The sequence below is a fragment of the Parasteatoda tepidariorum genome, chromosome 1, assembly GCF_982258835.1.
Source record: "Parasteatoda tepidariorum strain Cologne lab strain chromosome 1, Ptep-v5.0, whole genome shotgun sequence".
Taxonomy (NCBI): Eukaryota; Metazoa; Arthropoda; class Arachnida; order Araneae; family Theridiidae; genus Parasteatoda; species Parasteatoda tepidariorum.
This window is the reverse complement of record NC_141755.1, coordinates 63,903,257-63,930,222: the sequence shown is the minus strand read 5'-3', so window position 1 is coordinate 63,930,222 and position 26,966 is coordinate 63,903,257. Positions and strand designations below refer to the sequence as shown.

At 31.1% G+C, this 26,966-nt stretch overlaps 1 protein-coding gene across 1 annotated transcript in view; it reads right to left on the bottom strand.

Moving 5' to 3' along the window:
* LOC107437991 (netrin receptor UNC5C) overlaps positions 1 to 26,966 on the bottom strand; it is a 300,076-nt gene that overhangs the window by 216,407 nt on the left and 56,703 nt on the right. The window contains exons 2-3 of the mRNA XM_087165445.1: positions 12,665 to 12,804; positions 11,039 to 11,258 (exon numbers count right to left, since the gene is read on the bottom strand). Of these exons, the coding sequence (XP_087021571.1) occupies positions 11,039 to 11,258; positions 12,665 to 12,804 (360 nt within the window). The remainder of the gene's footprint in view (positions 1 to 11,038; positions 11,259 to 12,664; positions 12,805 to 26,966) is intronic.

Here is a 26,966-nt window from a genome sequence, read left to right as displayed (position 1 = left end):
AGTATCTATTTATACTTAGGAATAAATATTTAATTATAATGAATTCATATTTAACAGCCTAAATCAAATCGGTAATTAATGATTATGATGCTTGTTTTTCCTTCTTTTTCTCTTAAAACTTTTTCCCCCTGAGTTTTTTTCGGTAGCTCTCACACATTGCAAACAAATTCACTAATTCTTAGTGTCTTGGGCGAGAATGTGTCATTGTTACACCAGATGCAAGCAAACTCCGTTAAAAGTAATTAAATTTAAACAGTATTCCATAAAAATTACCAATACCATCTATGAAAATTAAAGGACGTTCTATGAAAATTAATTTTTACTATCTTAACCTGACGTGGTAGAGAAAAACTGTCTAGTGTAATATTTTAAGGGCCCATTTTTGTGTTGAATCTATTGTTTTATAAACTAGTGAGATGACAGATGCCATTTAAGTCTATGTAAAAATTTATAAAAAAGTCGAATTTGAGGTACATATTTATACAATTGAATTTCATGATGTTCGGCTAAAAAATTATGCTACTTTGAAAAAAGTTAAGGTAGTAGCACAAATTTGGAAAATCTGCAAAACTTTATTAGTTTTCAGATGATAACGGTTTCATTTATTGATTGTTTAACCTTATATTCATCCAAAAAGTTTTGTCGTATAAAAGTTGGCAATCTTTAATAGAACCTGGGCCTATACTGTTAACAATTTTCATACGTCTCCCTAGGGAACATAAATTTAATAATTAAAAGATCGGAACTGAAAGAACAGAAAATATGAAAGATCTTCAAAATCAACCATAACTCTAAAAATGATAGTAAAACAAAACTTCATCAAAATATTTATTTACGATTCTAATTTTCTAACTTGTTTATACAGTAGTGGTTAAAACCTATATCACAAAACATTAAAAATTAGCATGTTTTTATTTTCATGACATAATTATTCTGTATATTTTCAACTGGAGATTTCAGAAGGACGTTAAATATGTCGAAAATGTCGAGATTTGAAGTAAAAGCTATTTGTTTAAAAGTGATTTTTCATTAACTTTTCAAAATATCGCGTCATTTTAGAGACATAACATTTTGAAAAGCATTTATCTTTAATAAATTAAACCCTAAGTTATTTTAAACAATGCGGAAACAAAGAGAAACTGCCGAAATATCATTAATCTCATGGAACGCTTGAATTCCTATTTCGCCCTAATAATGAAACGCTCTGCAGCAAAAATCATAAATATAAAATGAAAATGAAATCCATTTAATTTTGAAATAATCGCTGTGATGATATCTGGCAACTGTGTGGCATATCGATTATTTTTTACCCCGCTTATCCATTCTGCCAAACGATCTTTTCTTTATAATAAGTCATTTCCTTTTGCAATCCATTGACATTTTTTAGAAACCATTCTTTTCTCGTTTGTTTCTATTTCAACAGCAAACGATAAAGAATAAAAAAAAAGTTATGAAAAAGAAATTAGGTGCACCGAGAAAAAGAAGTGAAACAATGAGAAGCCAACGATTTTAATTTATTTTAATGCATTTTCAGCGACAGACAAAAGAAAGGAAACCTCAGCAAAACATCATGATTTCTAAAATAAAAAATAAAAAGAGTAAATATCACTCCGTTTCAAAAGAACAATTCCGCCATTTTATTTTAATGGATTCTTCCCCCGATTATTCAAAATTATTTTCTTATAAAGCATCTAGGAGTAGGGAGAGAAGGATATTAATTCGGCCACTTGTCCACTTTATCCATTACCCACTTTATTCAAATTCTTATTCGAATCATTAAAAAGACGGTTAAAGCAGAATGGAAAAAAAATTAACAAAAGCAAACGATTCCATTGGAACTCCCATAAAGCGACTTACTTTCGAAGTATTCTATTGGAATTAAATTTTTTCTTTAAAACATTTAGTTACGAGGGTTGGACACAAAACGTTTGCAATTAATGGATTTAAACGAGCGGAATAATGAGCTTTTAGTAATTTTTTGTTTTGTTTTTTTCACTGAATAATGTGGGAATTCGTAGATGCGTTTGCCACTTGTTCCGATGGAGATTAAAGAAAGAATTAATTACGAGCTATGTTACGACAAGATGATTTTATTCAAACATTATTTAACCATTTGATTATATTAATGATTATAATTTATAGACCGGCCCAAAAATTTCTAAAAATAAAATTAATTAATTGTTTATAAAAAGGTTCAGCCAAATATGTCAGAAAAAAGTTGGTTGTGAATTTGATACGAACAATAATATTAATAAACAACTTCATTAACTATTTTTAATTGGTAAATGATTTGTTCGAGTGATAATAATGTTCGATTCAATAGGTTCCTGAACTATGCAACCGTTTTTAATATTATTTTGATTTAAGCCATTTACATCAGCAATATATTTTTCGTATCGGAAATGATGTAAATATATTGCAATAACTTTTCTATCATTTGAAATATGCATTTCTGTCAGTGACAATTTTTTTTTCTACAATGCCCCACTTGGAGAATAACCTTTCATCATACAGGCATATGAAGGGCCGATTTGTTGGGAATCGTTGGGCCTCCACAGTAAGGACAGATAATATAGTGAAGGAAAGAACATCCATGCCTTGCCCGGGATTCGAACCCAAAAACTTTCTGATGCAAGGCCAGTTCCCTGCCCCCTACACAGGCCGGTCGACTTTGTTAATGACGAACAGTCGCTGTCGATGGGGTCTATTTATTATTTAATACTTCATGATTTCCTGGAATAAGTTTATTTATACTTGAGCATCATTAATTTTTTTATTTTAGCCTTAAAAGCTCATCAAAAACTTTCGAACGGATAAAAACATTCCCAGGCTAGCTCCCTATCGTTTGTGTGGTTTGTGATGCCCTTTATTTCAAGAAATATTCGAGAAAATGTGCTTAATAACTGTTTGCTGATACGCTAAAATAGAATTTCAAAAGACTGATAAAAAAATTGTGTTGAGTTCCTTACTGTACAAAAATGGCTAAGACATAAAAATCTCAATTTTGAATTTTCTTTCGCTGACGATGATTTTTCTAATAAACCGCAGTATTCCTCTATCTAACGTAAAAATAACAAACCACGATCTCGCTATGTTGCCACACTGAAAATGGAATTGAATCTTTTTTTACTTATTTACACAGACTAGAGAAGAAAAAAAATATTAGACTGAGCTTTAAGGTGTATGAAAGAGAAACATTATCTTCCAGAGCATTTTTTTCCATTCCATAATTTAACGATTCCATTAACTCAAGCAATCCACCCATTCATTGCAGTGTTAATGATTGCAGTAAATCAACCTCAACTATAATCCACAACCTCCCCCATGAGGTCATCAAAGAAACTTGTCTTTCCGCGAATATAAATGAAAACGGAAATGAACAACATTTATTGCTTTTTTGCTAGTAATTTGAACGAAAGGGGCCCCCAGTCGGAAAAAAAAAACTCTTTAAAAGCAGAGAATTGTATTTTTCGTCATCTCACGAGCAGAAAACGTGTGACTAAAGAGTCGGGATGCGCATCAAGTAATGGGATTTTATTTTTTAATTCTAACAAAATATTTGGCAAATCATGTAATAAAACTACTTTAAACGGTTCATTCTTCTTCTTACTATCCTATATAATCCTCATACATTCTCAGAGGAATCGATTAAACATTAAACCATTATATCCTTGAACCATATTTGATATATTACTGCAAAAAACTAAACTTCGCATGTATAACATAGAACCATTAAACATTGAACCATAATATCCTTGAACCATATTTGATATATTACTACAAAAAACTAAACTCCGCATGTATAACACTGAACCATTAAACATTGAACCATAATATCCTTGAACCATACTTGATATATTACTACAAAAAACTAAACTCCGCATGTATAACTATCAATTGCTTCACATACATAACTGCAAATGGCGATCCGATTCAAGTTCGATTCATTCTATTTTATAACCGTCGTTGAACAGCCGACCCAATTTTGGGTTTATGATTACTGATGTTCCTCTCCGTAGCTTTGTAACCCAATCCAGAAGACAAGGGAACTCTTGGATTAAATATTGGGAGAAATTTGCCTTTGTGGGGGACTTTTTGATGGAACAAATCCGCATTAGAGTTACATGGTAAGGAAAACCACGAAAGTCTCCCACGGTTAGCCTAATGGCAAGGGGACTCTAACCTATGATTCGTCTACCACTGAGAAATATTTTACGACAGCACTGTGGTCGGTGCGAGCCGGGTGCGGAATTCGTATCGACCAGTAATAGCTGGGATTCGAACAACTCGGTTCAACTCATTGGAAGGCGAATGCTCTATCCCTTAAACCCATACGGCTCAAGTTTGGTTCATTTGTAATATCACACCTTTTTCTTCTTATTTTCAATCAGTATATATTCGATTTCATAGAAATATTCGCACCTTAACGTGTCACAACATGCGCCAAACACGTCGATCACTCTGTGGTCGTGAGTTCAATCTTGGCAGGAGATTGAACTACAGGCGTATATACGCAGCACTTAGTACGTTAAATCTTACGTTGCTGTAGGTCCGACTGTTGTATGTAATGTGAAAGTTTTGATCAAGGAATGCCAACTCAGGCGATGACCACGTCTCATCTGACAGAGATTACGTAGCATTCCTACCATGGCCATTTGAAAGACCTGATCCATGGCCATTGAGAAGTCCTGATCTATCTTTTAACGTTTAGCCGTACCTGGCCATATCTGAGTAATGTGCACAGTTTAACATGGCATAACATCCTTATTAATGATTAATTTCATTTATATTAAAAACTAAATCAAAACTGAAAATTAACAATATTTTGTTTTCTTTCTTAAGTCAATGACTTATAAAATTAATTTCTTTTAACTGGGTCTTCTTTTCATGAAAAAAAGTAAGCTTCCCTTGATTAGGAGTCCATAACCTATTCAAAGGTCAGATATAATCTGGAAGAGAGAAGGGATTTTTATCTGAACTGTCACCGGTGTTAAATTTTTATGATGAATGCTTCAAAGAAACTCATTATTGTAGAGAAAAAAAAAGAAACTTGTGATTAGTTCTCACTTCCACCTCTTCGTCGTATCACAATTCCTGTCAACAAATACTTCACAAACGTAAATAATGAGCTTCTGTGAGAGCTGCTGACAGATTTCTAATGATACCAGATTAAAATATCAAACTACTGTAACAAGAATATGACGCGTTGACGATATTTACCAACAGTAACTCGGTTCGAAAATCTATTGCATAGTAAACTTCAGAACCGCGATGGCTCAAGTGATGGAGCGTTCGCCTTCCAAAAAGGCGAACCAGGTTCGAATCCCAGTCGATACGAATTCCGCATCCGGACCACAGTGCTGACGTGAAATATCCTCAGTGGTAGACGGATCACGGGTTAGAGTCTCCTTGCCGTCCGGCTAATCGTGGGATGTTATCGTGGTCTTCCTCTCCATGTAACGCAAATGCGGGTTAACTCCATCAAAAAGTCCTCCACGAAGGCAAATTTCTCCCAATACTTGATCCAGGAGTTCGCTTGTCTTCTGGACAGGGTTCGAAATTACAAGGCTACGGAGTTGAACACTAGTAGTCGTAAACTCATAAAATTGGGTCGGTTGTTCAACGACGGTTATAAAATATAAAATAGTAAACTCAGATAATTGAACCAAATCGTTGTTTAAACTTACAACAAATTACATCAGGTGGACAAAATAAGGTGAATAATATACCAATTTTATGGGTTAGAAAGCGTTCGTTCCTCCGGCCCAATTTATGTCGAAAGTATTTTTTCAAGTAATTTGAGCTGAACTGAACTGTATAAAACATCTGGGCACCTGAGGCCGTTTGCGGCCCTTTTCCCATTCATCTTTAGCTTTGTTGTGTTTCGATGATGTGGTGGAATGCAAATGAAGTGAATGAGTATTCATGTGGATAGCTGATCATTGAGTTCTGATTGTGTAGTTATATGCAGTAAGGTGACAAATAATTTAAAAATTTTGTGGGAAAAATTTTAAGTACGAAATATTGATCCATGGTACAACATATGGACCATTGGATGTTTCCACTTGGCTAATATTTATTGAATTCTTTTTTTTCCAAACTTGTTATTTGATTGAATTTGGGGAAATAAAGCAACGCCTGTGTTCATAAAAGGCAGACAAAAATTATTAAATTATTATTATTATTATTAAAAAATTATTATTGAAATATTATTATTATTAAAAAATTATTATTAAAAATATTATTATTATTATTATTATAATTATTATTATTATTATTATTATAATTATAATTATTATTATTATCATTATAATTATTATTATTATCATTATAATTATTATTATTATTATTATTATAGTTATTATTATTATAATTATTACTATTATTAAAAAAAATTATTAAAAATACATTTAAGAATAAGGAATATGTGTTTAAAACACTAAAGACAATCTTAATAGTGGTAAATACTATATCACTTTGTTAGCCTCTTTTTTTTTCTCTTATAAATTTTATATGTATGATACTTTAAAATAATAATTAAAATTTTACTGGTTTTAAATTACTAAAACTTTATTATGTGATTTACGAAACGTTTCTAATTTTAATAAATATGCAGTTCATTCATAATTTTTATTTATTTTTATACATAATCTCGCTACACTCTATAAAATCAATGTTGGCCCTTACATTATTTTGAACAACATTTGTGAGCAAGAAGTGTAATTTGAATTACTGTATTGCTCAATTTAGTTACTGAATTATTTTTCTAGCAAAATGTTTGATTGCCTTTATACAAATATGTCGTGCACTTAAATTTATACAGGTGCCATAAAAAAGAAAGTTATAAATTTCTAAAAGCATCTAAAAAATATACTTTCCGCCGCAAATCCCTGTTTCCAAAAAAAAGAAGAAAAAAAGTTATGACGAGAAGAAACATTTATTCTAGCATTACTTTAAAGCATTCAATGTCTTTATTTCTTTTTCCACATTTAAGCCTTGAATTTACAAAACTTATTCCAGATATCTCCTACGATTCCAAAAATAGCTTCATAATGAAAAGTGGATCCCGTTGCAAAACGCAGTAATGACGCCATTTGAAAAACCTCCGGGCTAAATAATGGTTCAAGTACTCAGATTAATTTCCTAGCAAAACTTTGTCGAAGAACTCAGAAAACAGCTCAAATATCAACCCAAAGACACGAAAGCTTAAGGAAGGGCTATTAGCGGAGGAAGACCCCAATGCCTCATCTCGTCTTCCCCAATCAAAAGTTAAAAATACCGATCCAAAGAGTATTTATCTAAGGTTCTCTTGGAAATGGCGAAAGGGGTTTATTTCCTTAATAACCCACTAATTCCAATGTTACCCAACCATTCTTCATCGCGACTTCTTAAAATAAACTCCCTTATCTGACAAAATTAAAAAAAAAAAAAAGAAGAGTGGAGAAAATCCCGCAGATTTCGAAGCAAAATGGGAGAATTGCTGACGAAGAGGAAAAAACACAGGAGTTTGAAAGGAAAAGTGTTTATCGAACAAAAAGCTGAGGAAAATGCGAAATACGTCAACAGAATTTTTTTTTCCTCCTGGAAACTTTAAGAATTTTACTTTTAAAGCTTACTCCTATCTTCGCATTGGTAGAATCGAAAATAACTTTTCATCACATTAAGGTCTTTGCGGGATAGTGGTAAATACCTAGGATGCTGGTTCAAAACCTTTTTTGTATATAGTAATTTTACAAAAATAAAGTGAAAGAAAAATGTTAAATGTATAACGCGATAAAAAAAAATGCGCAGTTTGTGAAAATGATTGCATAATATAACTTTATTCAGGGCAAATTTTTCTTGAAATGAAAGCAAGGTAAGTCATAAATATAAAGCAAATTTTTCTTTTTCAAAGTATTACAACCAAATTATACATTAAAACTCACTTCAAGAATACCACCCTCTAACTATTACGGAATTTCTGTAGTTACAGAAATTAATTTTCGAAGTGGCAGTAAGGGTAATGTTGTAATACTTAAACTTAGAATAATAAAACAAATTGAGCGAAAAACAAGTCTAAAAACTTTTCTCTATAATATGGAGAAAATTGATAAAAGGGCAGCAAACTCATTTTTAAGAAGTATTTATAAAAATTTCAATGGGTCGAAATTAGAAACAGATATTACAGTCAAGGATTAAATACGAATGTTAAAAATACTAATCGAAGAATTTTAAGATAAAAATTGATTGCTTGATGCTTTCAAAGTTGACTGATCTCCTACTTCTCTTATTTTTTTAAAAACGTTATACAACTTAAACCTAAAATAATACTCATTCTAAAGACACATAATTAAATATTTGATGTTGAAAAGAAGTTAAGTAACCAAAACAAAATTTTACAGGAGAAGGTAAAACGAGTGTTAGAAAGATTATGCGTTGCTACTAGCTTCAACTTTGGAAAATTTCCGAAAGCAGTAGTCGCCAATAATAGAGATGCCTGGAGAAAACTTCTGAAGAAGGCCAGGGCCCACACCTGGCCATCAACTCACTGCAGAAGAAGGAATTTTGCAAGTTATGCAATTAACTCATCCACGCTATTGGTTTTGAAACTGTTTCAGTACAAAAATGAGTGTATTTTTAAATTAATTTTATTTTACGTTATTTTATTTATTAGGCTACATGACTCCAACTTCTCAAATATTTATTGTTCCACTGTCTAAAAAAAAGTTTTGTTTTGCAAAATTTCTTTTTGTCGTTGTTGTCGTAGGCCAGGAATAGCGAACCAATGGCACGCGTGCCATTTATGACACGCGATGCAATATTTTGGGCACGCCACCCATCGCAAAGTTTACTATGAAGTATATTAACAATTAAATTAAAATTCAAAAAGAAATTATTGACAAAAAAATTAACAATTAATGCCAAAAAAAAGAATTAATAACCATAAAACAAGCTAACAATAAATAACTAGCAAAAAAAATTAACAGTCCTGCTTAAACTAACATAAACCGCTGTTTGTAGAAAATGCAACACCATGAAGGAATCATCAGAATCAAATGAAATTCGCAGCAAATGTCAATTATAGGATATTATGCAAATTAATAAAGTTTCAGAGCCATCGCGCGTGCGTGGCGCGCGCAGCGCCCTCTGAATTGATGCTGAAAGCGTATAAATAAAGTGCTGTAGCGGGACGTTGAAAATAGTCTATGATTATTTGTTAGTGGCAAACGTTTAGTGAGACCTGAGTATGCCTCCACGACGGAAGAATAAGAAATTCAAGCAACTTACGGAGTTTGAACGAGGGAGGATAATCGGCCTTCGAGAAGGAGGATTTTCCTATCGCGCAATAGCAGCTCGTATGCAGCGGAACAGTTCCACAGTGATGCGAGTTTGGAAGCAGTGGACCGACGAGCACCGAACAACTCGAAAAACAGGCACTGGACGACAGAAGGTGACGTCAGAGCGCGATGATCGACACCTGCTCCGCATGGCGGTGAATGATCGCACAGCTTCCTCCAGGCAGCTGGCAGCACATTGGTCTACTGCTACAGGTGTACAATTGTCGGCTTCGTCAATTCGTCGTCGTCTGCTGCGCCGTGGATTGCGTGCAAGGGTGCCATTATACAGGATTCCCCTCACGGCGGATCATCGACGGCTGCGTCGGCAGTGGGCTCTTGAGCACAGAGACTGGCGAGCTGATTGGCACCAAGTTGTCTTTTCAGATGAATCACGCTTCAATTTGTGGACCCATGATGGCCGTGTTCGTGTTAGACGTTATGCCGGTCAACGCTGCCTTCCTGAGTGTATTATTGAACGACATAGTGGTCGAACACCCGGAGTTATGGTCTGGGGTGCGATTTCGTATCATGGACGATCCAATTTGATACGAATTGAGGGTAATCTCAATAGCAACAGATACGTCCGTGAAGTGCTACAGCCCGAAGTCGTTCCTTTCCTTCAAGGCATCCCTGGAGCTATCTTTCAGCAGGATAATGCACGCCCACATGTTGCGCGGACTGTTAGAGACTTCTGTTCAGCACAACGCATGCAACTTCTTCCTTGGCCTGCTTATTCGCCGGATATGTCGCCTATTGAGCACGTGTGGGATATGGTTGGTCGGCGTCTCACTCGTGATCCGCGTCCTGCAGTTTCCAAAGACGAACTTTGGTTGCGCATACAAGCGATATGGAATTCTCTTCCTCAAGCAGATATTCAACATCTGTTTGACTCCATGCCACGTCGTATAGCAGCACTTATTGCAGCGCGTGGTGGCTGCACCAAATACTGATTTCGGACGCTTAATTTGTTTCTTTTGTTTTGAAAATTTCATCATTTATTTGTATCAGTACAAGTCGTTTCTGCATTAAATTTCATTTGATTCTGATAATTCTTTCATGGTGTTGCATTTTCTACAAACAGCAGTTTACAATCTAATATAAGTTCTTTGTCATCTGATTTACAACAACAGAAGTCACACTGATGTTACTTTAAATTGAATTATGCGTATAACTAAGACACTGCAAAATGTTTTTTTTTCTCCATAGTATATGAAGAGTTTTGAGTTGATAGTATTCAGTATTATTACTTTCTCAATAATCACGAAGTCAAAATTATTTGATGACACGTCTATGACCACATTAAACAATTTTTAAGAAAAAATGGCACGTTGGTGCAAAAAGGTTCGCCACCCCTGCAGTAGGCCATTAAGGCACTGGGAGTGCAATTGTTTTCCAGTGGCGCCATCTATAGTCAAGAATTCGATTTCTACCACATCCGTCTACAGAGTAAACCCATTCATATATCCATTAATTCATCCAAAGATCGTAATTTTAACCTGAACCAGAGAGCAATCAATTTCCATTCCAGTACCCTAGAGGTATAATTTGTTATGAGAACATGGAAGACTTTGTGACCCGACACATTTAACGTGTACCATTCCCCGTTTTACTAGTCTAGCACCCTACCCACCAGGCTTTCCCGGCCTAAAAACATTTCTTTATAAAAAAAATGAAAGCTTGAAATTAACTTAAAAACTGTATTTTAAGAGATGTTTACTCACAAGCAAGAGTGATGACAGCTTTCCTGCTTTTAATCCTTCCTGTGGAAGACCAAGCATAACAGAAGCAACTATAAGTATCTCCAGCGAGTATCTTTTCTACATCCCCACGTGTTACATCCACTGACACTTCCACTTGCCTCACACCTGTCATTGGATTCACATATTGCTGAGAACTGTGCTGTCGGTTTTCTGCCAGGCGACCATTACATTCAAAATAAACCTGTAATTTACATATTTCGTCTTATTATTCATCATTAACATGTTAGTCTTGTTTCATCCATGCCATTGGCATTACAAATATAAATGTAATTCTTATTTGCTTTAAAGTCATGCAATATGCAACTACAAAATTAAAAAAAATAAGTATTTTCTTAATTAATCAATGTTATAGACTCTTTAAACAAATGGAAAGAAATTTATAAATAAAATTTTTAAAAAAAATTATTTTTCCATTTGTGAAAGTAATTTATAATATGAACTTATTAAAGACGTATTTTTAAATTTTTTCCTGTTGTGTTGGTGTAGATGTCATGCTATTAATAAATATTGCACCTGTAGAACACAAGCAATTACTTTCCTGTTAGTTAATTTACATAAAAATATAATAGTACGTATAACAGAACGCGTTTGACGAAAACGGAATGCATATTGAACATATGTTCCGATTAATTAAGATTTTTCCGTACTCAAATTGTTTTAATACGCATTTATTCCTTTCCCGGAGGTCAAAATTTAAACAATATTTTAGCTCCGGTTTTTCTTTGCGGTTCATATAAAGTATATACCAAATTTCATTGCAATCCGCCTACTAGAACAAACTCTATGTATGTCAAAAATGGATAACCTAAACCATTTTGTAGGTAACACTTTTTATTTTAGACTGATAAAATTAAATATGTTATGATATAAAATTATTTGAATAAGTTTAAGAAAAACCAGTTTTTTAATGGTCATTTGAAAGTCAATTTATTGTTTTTATATGTATCAGTCATTTATTAAAAAAATATTTCTTAAAATAGCTTTCAAAACAGACAAAAACTGATCAATACAATTTTTAATAGATAAATTTGTTACTTTATTGTTTGTTTACAGTTACTTTTATTCTATTGATCATCACAATACTTTATAACAAATATTATGGATTACTTTTTCAGAAATGGCATGAGAAATCTAATTTTGTATAATGTTAGATTGTACCTCTAAGCAAAGATATCTTTAATACACTACTCAAGTAAATATTTTATTTTAAACAATCAATGACACTATTTTTCGACCGCGATTATTATTCACTGACTTTTTCTTAACATATTTAAAAAGAAAATCTTCCAAATTAATGAGCTAAGAAATGGGTAATTTAAATCAAACATGCGCATCGAAAATTCGAACCACTGAATAGTTTTTTTCTGCCGATATATTTTTTCACAAATATCAAAAAAATGTAGAACTACAAAGTATAAATATTTTTAGAAAATATTTCCCATGAAATAAAAAAAAATTAAAGTCATCAGCTCGTATATTATTTATGAGACAAAAAAAAAAGAAGGAATATAAAATTTTGCATTAGTTCATTTTTACTTCCATATAATTAAATATTTTATTAAATAATTACAACTTAAAAGCTGCTACCTGAAGTGCATGCCTGGCTTTACAAGATAAAGTTGCTGGTTTGTTGCGAATAACGTAAGAATCTTGAGGCTCTTCTAGAAAAACAGGAGTGGTTGAAGGTTCAGGGTCTTCGGTAGGAAGAGGGTCCAAAAGAAAACCTCCTATAAATTAAACAATACAAATTTAAAAAAATGCATTCAGTGTAAAATAGGACAAAAATAGTTAAGCGGCTTAAATTTACTCTTAATACGGGAAAACTGAATCCAGCAATAAGAAATCGATGTTCGGCATGTGATTTGGTGATGGGATGACAAAAGGATAAAATAAGACGAAATAATTTAAGGCTGAAAACATTTGTTAGTAAAAATAAAAGGATACAAAGCATTTCTTAAAAACTTTCTTAGTGTTTCGAATATTTATTTAACACTAAAAAATTCAAGATATTTAATTAAAAGATTTAAATTCAATGGAAAAATGTATTCTCCATTGATGGTTACATGGTGCATTATAAGAATATGCAGAAGGTTAGCTTCCGTAGACATAATATAAACCGGTCCTTCAAGGATCAGTACGGTCCTTGCGTATAAGGGACGAAACAATATTTAGGGGTAAAACAGCAATAGGGCGATTCTTTCGTTACGTGTGTTACTTTTACACGACATATTTCAACTTTAACACTTATTATAATAAACTTGTTAGATATTTTTTATGTTTTTCTTAATTTGTTGTTAAATCTATGTGTGTTGTAAGTTTTCAAAACGAAGATTGAAGGCGCAAATTAATTTGATGTTGAAAAAAAAAATTTCTGAAATTTTGTTACGTGTGTTACCCTTTATAATGCTAGATATTTGAAACTTTGAATATATTCATTTAATTCTGTGAAGTATAAAGGCAAAAAATTAAGATATTTTCTCTTATAGAGAGATACAATATCGAAGCTGTGTTTAGTGATTTTTAAAAATTTCTTGCAACAGTAAAAACTTCTTTATTTTGGTGAAATTGGTGCGTTACGTGTGTTAACTGAACGTTACGTGTGTTACCCTCTGTGAATATTTCAACTGAGAAGTCATAAATGTTGCACTAAAACATTTATTTATTTTAATTTAGCAGAAGAAAAACAATTTATTTTAGCAATTAAAATAGTTAATGGTCTGGAAAGATGGTTGTAGCCCTTCTTTATACTGGTTTAGAGAGTAAAACATAGCAAATCTTAGGCACATCTATTCCTTCAAAATCATTTCTGTTTGGAAACAAACATATGCATATTTTCCAATTATTTTATGCAAATATTGCATTTTAAGTTTACAAGCATGTGCATTTGCGTCAATAATGTTCCCAAGATAGAGCATATGTCGTTTTAATTTCAGTTATAGGCGCACTTCCGATCAGGAGGGAACAGAAATTGACTTACTGACTATTTGTGTGCCACAATGTGCATCTATGCATCTTAATCAAGTATCTAACGATACTTACGCATAGATTTTATGCTTTGTATTACCGTTGCAATGTATTGATCTTTTCAATTAATATCTTTATTTCCTTTTGGCTAATATATAATACTGTTGTATTAGGCATGAGTTGATTGGTTAGCTTTGCAAACAACACTGGATAGCAAATAAATTTTTTTTGTATAACAACACAATGATATAAATAACTTTGCTTTTTGCTTCGCTTTCAAGATTTTGTACTACACACCTATCCCATAGAAGGAACTTCTGCATGTGATATCGTAAAATATTTCCAAATTAATTTCTTTTTTTATATTTTGATTGACAGAATATGAAATAATTCAACCATATATTTATTTTTAAATTCTTAACTTGACTTATTACTATAGAAGGTTTCTGTTAGCTCATCTTCTGAAGTAGAATCGTTTTTAAACAGTCTTAAAATAAAAGTGTAGACATTGTTTCACCTTTGTCTTTGCCTTAGGAAAATATTGTAAAGGACTCTATTTTAAACTCTTTAGGAGAGTATCGTCCAAAGAAACAGCTGCTGTGAATAACGGAACTGTGGCTGGATAGCATAATGCTGATTGAAATTCGTTTTGATATTCAAAAGAATATGCCATTGCAAAGTCAACTTGAATTTCCCTGGTTTTAATGCTAGATATATTTGTTTGGAAAGTATCACCTCGGATTCTTTTAACTCTTACGTATTATTGAAAGTTAGTCCAATTTTCAAGAGTTATTTCAAAACATTCTTCTTGCACATTTGTCATTATATATTTTTTATTGTGAGCTATTGTCATCTTTTTCTCATCTTTACCAAACTACAATAAATGATGGTTAGAAACCTATAACAAGCAATGAGAAATTTTTGTAAGTATCAGAAGCACCCTTCCAACAATTAGATCCAAAATTTCTTTTATTTTATATACATAAATACTTCTACCATCACCATGTATTGTCATAAACTTAATTTTAGCCTTCCAGTTAAAGAATAAAAATTTCATGATATTTGTTTTGATTCTAAGTTTTACAGTAGCAATACATTTTTTAGTCATAAAGCACTAAATATGGAAAATTAAACAATGTTTAAGATGCAACTGACAAAAATCAGTATAAGCCTCTCTTAGAAACATTGTTAGATAGTTCTTTCGTTTTATTGCCCGTTTTTCCCCGTAATAATCCAGAAAACCAGCTCTTGTTTCAATACAAGTATAGTATAAACAATCTAACTTTTGAAGAAAATCCATTTATTAATAATTAAGTTCATCTGAAATACTTAGTGGTGAACCTTTTACATCATTATTAATCTGTTTTGAAAGTTCAAGTCAAACTTTCATTATTTCCTTATTTTCTTTCCTTTGAAGTGCAGAATCTTATGCTCTTTTCTTTTTTTCTTCATCTTCTTATTCCTTTAAATCTAGATAAGGACAGTATTTTAAGCTTATCCATTTTATAATAATCTAGCAAATGCAGTCGAAATATTCTACTTAAACATAAACGTATAACAAATAGAAGTTTCGGAAAACAATTTCCAAAAGTTTCAAAATTATCGTCTTATTATGCTGTTTTTTTATTAATGCTTATACCGACCTGATTTTACAAAAAACCACAATCTTACAATTCCGTATTTGTGGCATTGAAGTTGCGCGGCGGTTATAAAAAATGTCCGAACATGATTTAAATCTTTTATTGAAAATAAATAAATAATTAAAGTGCATAAGTACCTCTAACAGACATAACAGTAACGCGCGTAACTTTTCGTTACGTGTGTTACCTTGAATAAAATTAATTATAAAATTTTAACTGTTGGCAGTTTTAATTCGAGAATTTTTTCCGTTGCATATCTTGCCTTCTTAATTTATAAAACAAAAAATTTTTAAATTTTCTTTTTTACTAAAGTTTTTACAGAAAAAAATGCAAAATTATGTTACGTGTGTTACTGGGAAATTAGACTATCTTGATTCATCGACTTTCAAACAAGCAAAAAAATTTAGGCCAAATTAAAAAAATACATTAAAGAATGATAAAAGAGTAAAATAGTTATATTTATTACTAAAAACTATTTTATTGCTCTTTAATATTTTAAGAACTCCATTGGAATATAACATAACAAAGAAGAGAACTCCTGTTAAAATTCATAGTGTTCCACCTTTTGTTAGAATTCACATAAATATTTTTCGTAATTCAAAAAACTATCTTAACTATTAAAAAATGTACATCTTCTAGATTCCGAAATTGTGTCATTTTTGATTTTACGATAATTTTGAAAATTTAATCACTCAGGACCACTTTTCGTGGAATCGCTCAATAGCTCTTCTCGAAATGGTTTTACACTACCTTTCCTCTTAACCTTCACTGAGGTTTGGGAAGAGAAGAAAAGTTTACTCTTTTTATTTATGGTTGGTCTGTCGCTGATTTTCTTACTTTTTAAAAACAGTACTGAACTATTTATTAAGATATTTCTTTCATCTGTGATGATTATATCTGCTAGCTCATTTTGAGATAAAATGAAAGAATAAAATGGCGATAAGCGATACGCAGCGTACCTAACTAATAACCTGTTCAGGAGACGTACTTCCTGACCGTCAGTATGCTTCCTACGCGCATGTGCTGAATCTAAGTACATATGATGCTCTAAGAAATGTGAGTATATTGTTCTCCCTGTAAGTTGTTTTTCTGGTATAGCATGCCATAAAGTACAGTTCTCCGCGTTAGTTGTGCATCAGAAGAGCTGAAATGCTTCTCCTTTCTTAGTTCTTTGCTATAACGATAGTCAACAATATTCATGTCCTTAATTTTGTGAGAAAAAAATTTGGTTCTTTTAAAAAAAAATTTTTTTTGTGCCTAATTCTATGTTGTTGTTTTTTTTAAATTTATATTTTAAAAACGAAACTGAAATAGTCACAATTTTGTCACATCTTAACTCTTATTCTCAAAAACTCTATACTCTTAAAAAACAGCTCGATTAGCAGGGGACACTTGGAGTACCTTCCTTATTAATTAATTTCAAAAGTACCTTATCGGTCAATATTTGCAGTAGTCCCAACTTATGCCCCAAATCAATTAGTGGGTAAAATAATGATAAAAGTTTGGAAAACACTCAACATACATGAAATCCTTCAAAAATAAAAAAAAACTAAAATATATCACTCATTAAATTTGTCAGCTTTAATTAAAAGTCTCTTTATGTTTTAGCTACAAAGGCATCATATAAAATAAAACCTAAAAGAAATATGATTAAGTTACATCGCAAACAATAAATGTTTGCAAGACCGACTTAGAACTTATAAATCTTTAAGAACTATAAAACTGTCTTCAATTCCCCGGGTCTAAGTTAAAAGGTCCAGAATTCGTCTCTCAACCGGACACACGCAATCAACTCTTTATGACAAAACAACCGAAGAAAAGTAAAGAAGAAGGACGGGCCCAGGTGCATTGTGTTAGTTAAAACTAAGTTCTCGTAATACGAGAAAGTGCAATTTCCCGGCCGGTTTAACTTTATGCTCTGATAAATCTCTGTCTCTCTCTCCTCTCTGGCTCTTACAGTTGGTACTTACAACAACCAACTCCAGAAGTTTTGAGAGATGCCTCTCAGAAAAGCGGAGATAAAGGGGCATGGCGGAAAAGCCGCATCAGTAGATTTAAGTGCATCGGGATGAAAACAAGTTGCGGAGAAAGGGAGAAAAAAATTGCAAGTAGGGAAAAAGTTAACTTCGCCGGTCAATGAGGGAGTTGGAAGTATTTATTTTTTTTTTATTTTTACGTTTAATTTTATAATATTATTTTTAGAATTTTTTTTTTAAATTCTGTTGAGAATATTTAATTTAAAAAAGTTAATAGTACATTGGTTGTATTTTTCGCTTTTTTAAATTAAATATTGATCGAAGAAAAAAAATAATGAGCTTGGAAACGAAGTTTGAAAAAACAATGATTATAAGTTTTAATAGCGGTAAGTTTAATAATGCTCATATATATTTTGCATTATAATAATAAATTTTAATTAGTTAAGAAGGTGAATATGGCTTGGAATATATTTTATAATTTTTGTACTCTTGTAAGCCTTGTTGTAAGAATTATGAACAACAATTTTTTCCCCACCATTATGAGGTGACAAATACAACTTTCTTTAAAACACACACAAATAAATACATATTTTATTTTTTATACTACATAACGGTCGTTGAACAGCTGACCCAATTTTATGGGTTTACGCCTACTAATGTTCAACTCCGTAGCTTTGTAATTTTGAACCCAATCCAGAAGACAAGGGAACTCCTAAATCGAGTATTGGGAGAAATTTGCCTTCGCGGAGGACTTTTATTGATGCAACTAATCCGTATTTGCGTTACATGGAGAGGAAGACCACGAGAATTACCCACGGTTAGCCTGACAGCAAGGGGACTAACCCATGATCCGTCTACCACTGAGGATATTTTGCGTCAGCACTGTGTTCGGTGCAAGCTGGATGCGGAGTTCGTATCGACTGGGATTCGAACCCGGTTCGCCTCATTGGAAAGCAAACGCTCTATCCCCTGAGCCATCGTGGCTCAAATAAATACATATCAACTAAATACGCATTTCCTTTTTAGTATAAAATTGAAAAATTGCGCAAAATCAAGCCAAAATTTCTTAAGTATAAAATAAATGTTGCGCAATACATAATAGTGAAATATATTATATATAGATAGATTATAAAACAAACTATACATATACTAAAATAAAAAGTTAATAAATGCATAAAAAATACCAGACTTCTTAAGTGATAACACTTTTTAAAAGCTCAATATTCCTTTAATAAGAAATGTATTTTTCATTAATAATTGATTTTTGCCTTCATATTATAAATTTGTAAATTAATAGGTGGAGGCAATTTATTTCTTGTAAACAGAGCTGCTTATCTTACTTTTAATTTCTCACAATTTACTCGGGTGATTTCGTTCAAATTTGAAAGTTACTTAGTTCAAAGTAGAAATGTATATACCTTTTAATTGAAAACTTTTTCGATCATTATTAAGGTTAATAATAATGAAATCATCAGTTCATCAAGTCTCTGCTTAAACAATTTTTCTAATCGTGTGCATTAAAGTTTACAATAGTTTCAGAGATATGGTGAAACACGCAAAAAGTAACATTAGTATGAAAGGTTACAAATTTTCCATAGTTCACAATTCGTGACTGTACATTTCCAGATTTTTGACTACTCGCCATGTTTTGAGAGAACGTACAAAATATGAAAAATGAACTAATATGAAAAACAGAAAAATTCTGCACTTACTAAAATAACATGTTTTGCAAAATATTAGCAATTTATAACGCATCGGAATTTGTATGTTTTGAAATCAAATATTAAATGTAATGATAAATTTGTGCAAACGATAATTTAAGTTATAAAATTTCACACAAAAAAAGTGCTTCTTGCATATATTTTAATGAGGGTCGAAAGTTTGCTTTTACATTTTCATCTTCTTCATCAGAACTAAATTTACAAATAGTTTCATTTATTTCCTAAAAACCCTAAAGAAATAAAAAATAATTTTTTTTTTCACCAAAATTTTTTTTTTCTTGAGGGTGTTAACTTTTTCATTGATGTTTTTCATTTGTCTTTATCGAAAGCAAACGAGATTGCTGAAAAAATATTTGCGAAGTCTGTTCGAAAAGTAAAGCTTCCAGGAACACAGTTTCAATCCGTTTATAAGATTTCGTACGAAAAATAAAATGCTCAAGAGCGCGAAGTTTCGTCTCCCGAAATAAAACCCTTTTTTTTTTAAAAAAAAAAAAGAAAAAAACGAATACAATTTAAATCGATTTATCTTGGTATAAAAGAGGAATCTTAACACAAAATAAAAACAAGTTTTTATCGCATCAAATAAAGTATTTAAGATTTTTCCGACATTTATTTCTATTAAAATATATATAAACTAAGAAAGGTGTGTTTTTGAGAAACTTTGAAAATTCAATTAACAATTGTGAGAAATGAATGTCACTTTTTTGTGATTTTGTTAATAACACACAAACCAATGAGTTGTTCAGACTTTTTCAGAAAGGTACCATTTTTGTGGCTTAATGAAAAATCAAAGTATAATTTTCTGTTATCTAATTAGATTTATTCTGTCAGGATCCTTTTTCTAAGAGAGTGTGGAAAAAATTACAAAAACTATGTCTTCCAAAAAGCTGCAACTTTAAAATTATAAATTAAAGACGTCACCGACTCAATTTTTTCAAAGTTTTTATTTTTAAAAATGAAATAATTTTGAAGGAATTTAGAGAATATTTACGATAGAATAAAATAATTTGTGAAATTTCTGTTCAAATATAAGCATATTTTGGCTGCTAACCGGCTCAAATTTCTTCAGAAATGGCCTAAAAAAAATAATTAAAAATAATTCAATCTTAAAATTAAAAAAAAGATAATCGTTTTAAATTAATCTGGTGAACAAAAGTAGTTGCTAACTTAAAACTTGAGAAAATGCGATTTTATTCGTATAAAATAAAGTTTCGGAACTTATTTCACTGATTAATCGAAACTTAAAAAATAAAAAATTATTCCTAAGTGATATTTGAGGAAGAACAAAAGTACTTGCTAACTGAAAACTGAGGAATTGAGGAAACGTAATTTTAAACGTATAAAATAAAGCTTCGGGACTTATTTCACTGAATAATCGAAACTTAAAAAAATTAATTATTCTAACGTGATATTTGAGGAAGAACAGAAGTACTTGCTAACTGAAAACTGAGCAATTGAGGAAACGTAATTTTAAACGTATAAAATAAAGCTTCGGGACTTATTTCACTGAATAATCGAAACTTAAAAAAATTAATTATTCTAACGTGATATTTGAGGAAGAACAGAAGTACTTGCTAACTGAAAACTGAGCAATTGTAGAAACGTGATTTTAAACGTATAAAATAAAGCTTCGGGACTTATTTCACTGAATAATCGAAACTTAAAAAAATTAATTATTCTAACGTGATATTTAAGGAAGAACCGAAGTACTTGCTAACTGAAAACTGAGGAAACGTGATTTTATACGTATAAAATAAAGCTTCAGGACTTATTTCACTGAAAAATCGAAACTTAAAACAACTAATTATTCCAAAGTATTTGAGGAAGAACAGAAGTAGTTGGAAACTTAAAACTGAACAATTGAGGAAACGCGATTTTATTCCTTTAAAATAAAGTTTATGGATTTATTTTACTAAATAAGACTGCAGTAAGACAGATATTGAATAATGTGCAGAAAATTATAGCAAAACTGGGAGCATTTCAAATTTAAATTAGATTATGCTACAAAAGAACACTTCCTAATTTCTAATGTGATTAACCTAATTTTGTTTTTCGGTTGAAATTTTAAATAACTACAACCATCCAGTTAAGAGATTACCTGTGCTCGATTTTAACTATTTTAGATCTTTGTATATTAGCAGTATATGAAAAAATTTTATTACGTTATTTAAAACTGATTTAGATCTATAACGGATATAGGGCATTTAAAATAGATATAGGGCATTGGAAAAAAAATAATTTCATCGGAACTCAAGAGTCAGTTTGATGCTTCCCAACGCTTATTTGTAGTGCGAGTCATGATTAGTTTGTTTCCATAATATGAACGATTTATATGGCATTTGAACCATTAAACATTAATCTCCATTGGGAAGTTTTAGTTTGCATTCAGAGCACTGTTTTTATTGCCCGGTTCATTATGATTTTTTTAAAATTATGAGTGAAATATTGTCTTAAAATTTAAAGTATGTAAAATTATGTTTTTTCTTTCAAAAAAGAGTGTTAACTTTCATATTTTTAATTAAAATTAACAATAATTTTACAATAATTTTATTAATAATTAATTATATTTATTAATATATATAATTAATATATATAATAATATTTATAATTAATTATGTTTATTAATTTTATTAATAAATTAATAATTAACAGTAATTTTAACATAAATTAAGTACTTCTAAATTACAACATAAAAAATTTTATTACAAAAACATTCCGTGTAAGGTTATAATTTTCTGGCCCTGCAATTTGCGTTTATTCAGTTTTTTTGGTTTTAGTAATAGATATCGATTGAAATAGAACATGATGAACAGTTGGGAATTCTCACCGCTTTCAGCTTTCAATAATAAATAAAAGTTTCCTTTAATTTACATAACGGATCGAAATTCGTGTAACATATTTATACTGCTATTTTGTGAAGCTCTATATAATATATCTATAATAGAACATAAGTCTTCATATAGTAATTACCGGACGGACTTGTTAGAAGAATAACGGAAATGAATTTACGATCGAGAGCAATAGATAGCGTTCGCATGATTACGAACGAAAGAATTTTCGCTATCTCGGATTGTTCCAGCTAACTTTTCTTCAACAATGATCATTTTTCTTTGTAACTAATAGTTCGTTTTTTTTCTGTGTTTAATAAATGTGAACTTTGTCCCAAATGCGTGTATTAAATAAATCTAGCACAGAAAAATAAAATCTCTCGTAATTTGATTTTATTAGGATATTTAGAACTTTTCACACTCATATTTCATAACTATCCATTTTTAAAAACGAAACGTATTAACAAATTTTCGTGACGAAATGAACTTAATATTAAATGTGAAGCAATTATAAGAAGTAGTGTTCTTAAAGAAAAAAAGAAAAAGAAAAAAAAAAACTTTCAAAATGGTAAACAAATGTTACAATGCGTACGGCAAACTAAACATTTTCAAGTCAAAACTTTAATTAAATAAAGTACTTCACTTCGTAAGAAAATGTTTTTTTTATTAAAACTGCCACTTTCAAAACATGGCACGTTTAATAAAAACAATCTACTGCATAAGCTAATTTCGCACCTTTTATTTCATTAAAAACGCATTCCCGTAAAAGTTCTCAGTATGAAAAAACTCCAAGACGTTCATTTAAAAATGTCGCGGAACTTGAACAAGACGTTGATTTAAATCAAAAACTTCCTTGTCCATGTTCCTTTAAAAGTCTTGCAAAAAAATATCGTAATTAAGAAATCCCTCCCTCCACCTTTAAAATCCCTACTCACCCATAGAGAGGGAACTTCTGAAATATCTCCGTGGTTACCGCGAATTACAAGCGACACGTGTTGTCTTTTGATAATCCCATTAAACATTCCCTCTAACCCTCACACCCCCCAATGTAATCTGGAAAGTTTTACCCTTTTTTTTCCCCTTCTCAAATCCTTTGCCCGGTTTAAAAGTTCATTTTAATTAACTAAAGCCTTGACGTGGACCTTTCCCAAGGGGCAACAAGGCGTCATGTCGCTTAACAGTTTTTCAATGCACTTAAAATTTGACGATTTTCCAGAAAGAATGGCTTCTTCAATGTTTTGTAGCGTCTAAATTATTCTTTATACACTTCAGTTTTAAAAAAAATAATAAACTGTAACATTGTAATGTTGTTTTATAACTACGTTTTTCTTTGATGTTTGATGATTGAGGATTTTATCTTGAATTCAAAACATCCACCGATTTGTGATTAGCTAAAAATTAAAAACGTTACCTGTGTTTGAGGACAATAAAAATTTCAAATGCTTATTGACCACTGTAGACTGAATTCGCGGTCATTATATCACCTAATTGATTTGTTCTTGAATCAAATTTCTGACCACTCTCCGACCAACTAAAATATTTAAATTTCTTCTGGAGCTTTGCGCTTGATGACATCATAAGCTGCTGACCTCTATTACCACCGTATCAAATTTAAATTTTGACCACTGTTCGGATAAGTGCACCCATTTTTAGTAGAGCTCTTTGCACAAATTAGTCATCTGCACAAATAGATTAGCATAAAAGTATCAAAGAAATGGATACTTTTTTCTATACAAAGAACACTTTTATTATAAAATGGATATTTTCCACTTTAAGTATTACACGCTTACGACCAATACAAATTTAATTCATTATCATCGCAGGGATAATAATTTTTATGCAGTGCCCCCCCCCCAAAAAAAAACGGACCACCTTGTAATACTTTCGTTCTAATGATCGGATCTTCACGTTCTAGGACTCCATCTTAATGACTCGAGGGGGTGTCTTCAAGTATGCTTACTAATTAGCTCAGAAGATATTTTAAATTTCGAAATCGGACACAAAAACGTGCTTTCTCTGTATGAACATAATTTTTTTTCGACGGATTCAGATCTCTAAAATATAGGGGGTAACCACAATCTAGGAAATAGGTAATTTGATGGGGGGAGCAATCCAAAGCTTGGACCCCTTAATGTTATTTTCACTTTTTGCGTATTTCGCCATGTTTCGAGATTTTTTAAAGCGAATTGAAACGTTTTTGCACACAATTATAAAATTGGTTTATCCAAAGATAATTCCGTAGAAACAAAATTTTAGTAAATATTTATTATTTTATTAAACAGCAGTCAGAAAAATTTTGAATTATGAGGTACATGATTATTTACGTCATTTTAAAGTGTTATTTTTGCATGACAAAATACAAAATTTTAGCGAAATCGAACGAATAGATCCTGAGGAATCGAATTTTAAATATTTTACTTTTTTGACTTTAGATTTCTCTGGAACTACTAAACCGATTTGCTCAAATTTTGTATTTTGCCATACAAAATTTCGTACTTTAAAATTATGTAAAAAATTGTATACCTTACAATCAAAAAATTTTCCGACTATCACTATAATAATAAATATTTATTAAAATTTGTTTTCGAGAGGAATTATCTTTAGCTAAACGAATTTTATAATTCTGAGCAAAATTTTTTTAATTCGCTAAGAAAAAAAAAAAATATCGAAATAAAGTTAAATAACGCAAAAAGTAAAATTAACATTAAGGGGACCAAACTTTGGAACGCTCTCCCGTCCTATCTATCGGAACCATTTTTCCCTGATTGCGGCTATCCCCTATATTTTTGGAATCAGAAATCCGTTGAAAAAAAGTATGTTATTCAGAGAAAGTACGTTTTTGTATTTAATTTTTTAACTTAAAATATCGTCTGTACTAATTTATTCTAATATTATAGGTCACCCCTTGAACCATTAGGATTGAGTCCTATAAACTTGAAGATCCGATCATTAGATCAAAAGTTATTCTGATTGGTTCGGGCTTGTTTGTTTATTTAAAATTGCAGACCAATTTATTTATAATTCCATTAGAGCAACGTTTCCCAAAAGTTATTCCACGGAACCCTAGGGTTCCGTGGAATAACTTTCCAAAACTAGACCTAATCTAGAACCAATTCTAGACCTGTGACCTACCTAACATATAATTCTTTTTTTGACAATTATTGATAAAACAATAAAAAAATTTCAAATCTGTACATATTTTCATCAAAGAATTTGTAGAAATAGTTCGTAACAAATTTAAATACGAAATATTCGAATTTTAACTTTCATGCCTTCTATCACTTTGAGAGCACTAGTGCAAGTTATTTAAAATTTATCCTCCTTCACGTATGAAAAAGAACAAAAAAAAGCTTCGTATTTATCAGGTTCACACAGTTAAATTTTGGAATTTTTGTTCCATCTCCAATTATGTATTTCGCACTCGAAACCCTGAAGTACGCGAATCAACGACGCAGCAGAAAAAGATTAAAAACAATCGTTTTCACTCTCTTGCTCCTTCGAAAACTAAGGACTAACGAGTCAACATACAATCGTAACTAACCCACCTCTCAAATCAAAAACGAATTCTGTCGTTTGAAGATAAAACCAGTGTTCTAACCCTTGTCGGAAAAGTAAGGGCAACCAGCTGTTTCTCTTGACACATTCGAAAGAAAAGAAGTGGCGAGAATAGAATAAAACGCGAGAAAGAAAAAAAAGAACACTGACAAGTTGGGCGCTGCAAAAAAAATAAAGAACGAACAAACTTGTTGCCAGTTGCCATCTCTGGTTTCGTTGCAATGTTTTTCCGACTGAGGTGAGATATGCCCCTCGTCTTGACATACCGCTCGTTTTTTTTTTTTTTTTTTTTAGGTTTTTCATATTTTTCAGCCGTTTTATTTGCTGATGTAAGCGTCTTGGAAGAATATGATATGAGAAACATGGATATAAGAGATGTGGCACACGAGCTTTAGAAACGCGATGGATTGTAAACAAAAGTGATGACGTGTCGTTAATGTTTTTCTTAGAAAGCTCGTTACAGTGTGTATTGTTATATGCCAAAGATTGTTTAGAAAGAAAACACTCCTATAACTGTTTTTGGTTTTAATTTGATTGACATCTTCAGTCTTCTAAAGGGGACGAATTTGGATGCCTTAGGACAGGGAAAGATTTTGATTCAAAGTAAATATCATGATTTAAATGTAAAAGGAAAAAAAACTTTTTAAATAGACAAAAACAAAGGGCTATTAATATTTAATTTTAAATTCGTTTGATTAAGAAATATTAAAGAATAAATCACTTAATCATTGCAATGAAAAAAAATATTTGCTTGTGATCGTTAAAGAAACAATTCTTATCTTTCAACACATGTCCAAAAAGAAAATCTGAATAGAGTTTCATGGATTTTGCTAGGGAAAAAAATAGAAACCGATTATTAGAAATGACAGTGTAATGTTTTATTGATTTCTAAACTTTATTTTAGTTACAGGGCATAATTACGTTAGATTAATCAAGTGAAATTAAAAGAAACAAAGTACTCTAGTTAAAAAAAATATTGAGTTCTTTTATTTTGCTTGAATAATAAACCCCTGATTAAATTTTATTGAAAATAGTTACTCAAAAAGTTGGAAGGCAAATTAATGAATAATTCGTTAAATAAAAATTAATTTCGAAATAACTTATTTTTTTAAAAAAATTAAGTATAAAAAGTGAAAAGCATTTCCGGTCAAGACTCCACAATTTCTTGACCATCAGCGGCATTAGAGTGGCAAACGGTAAACATT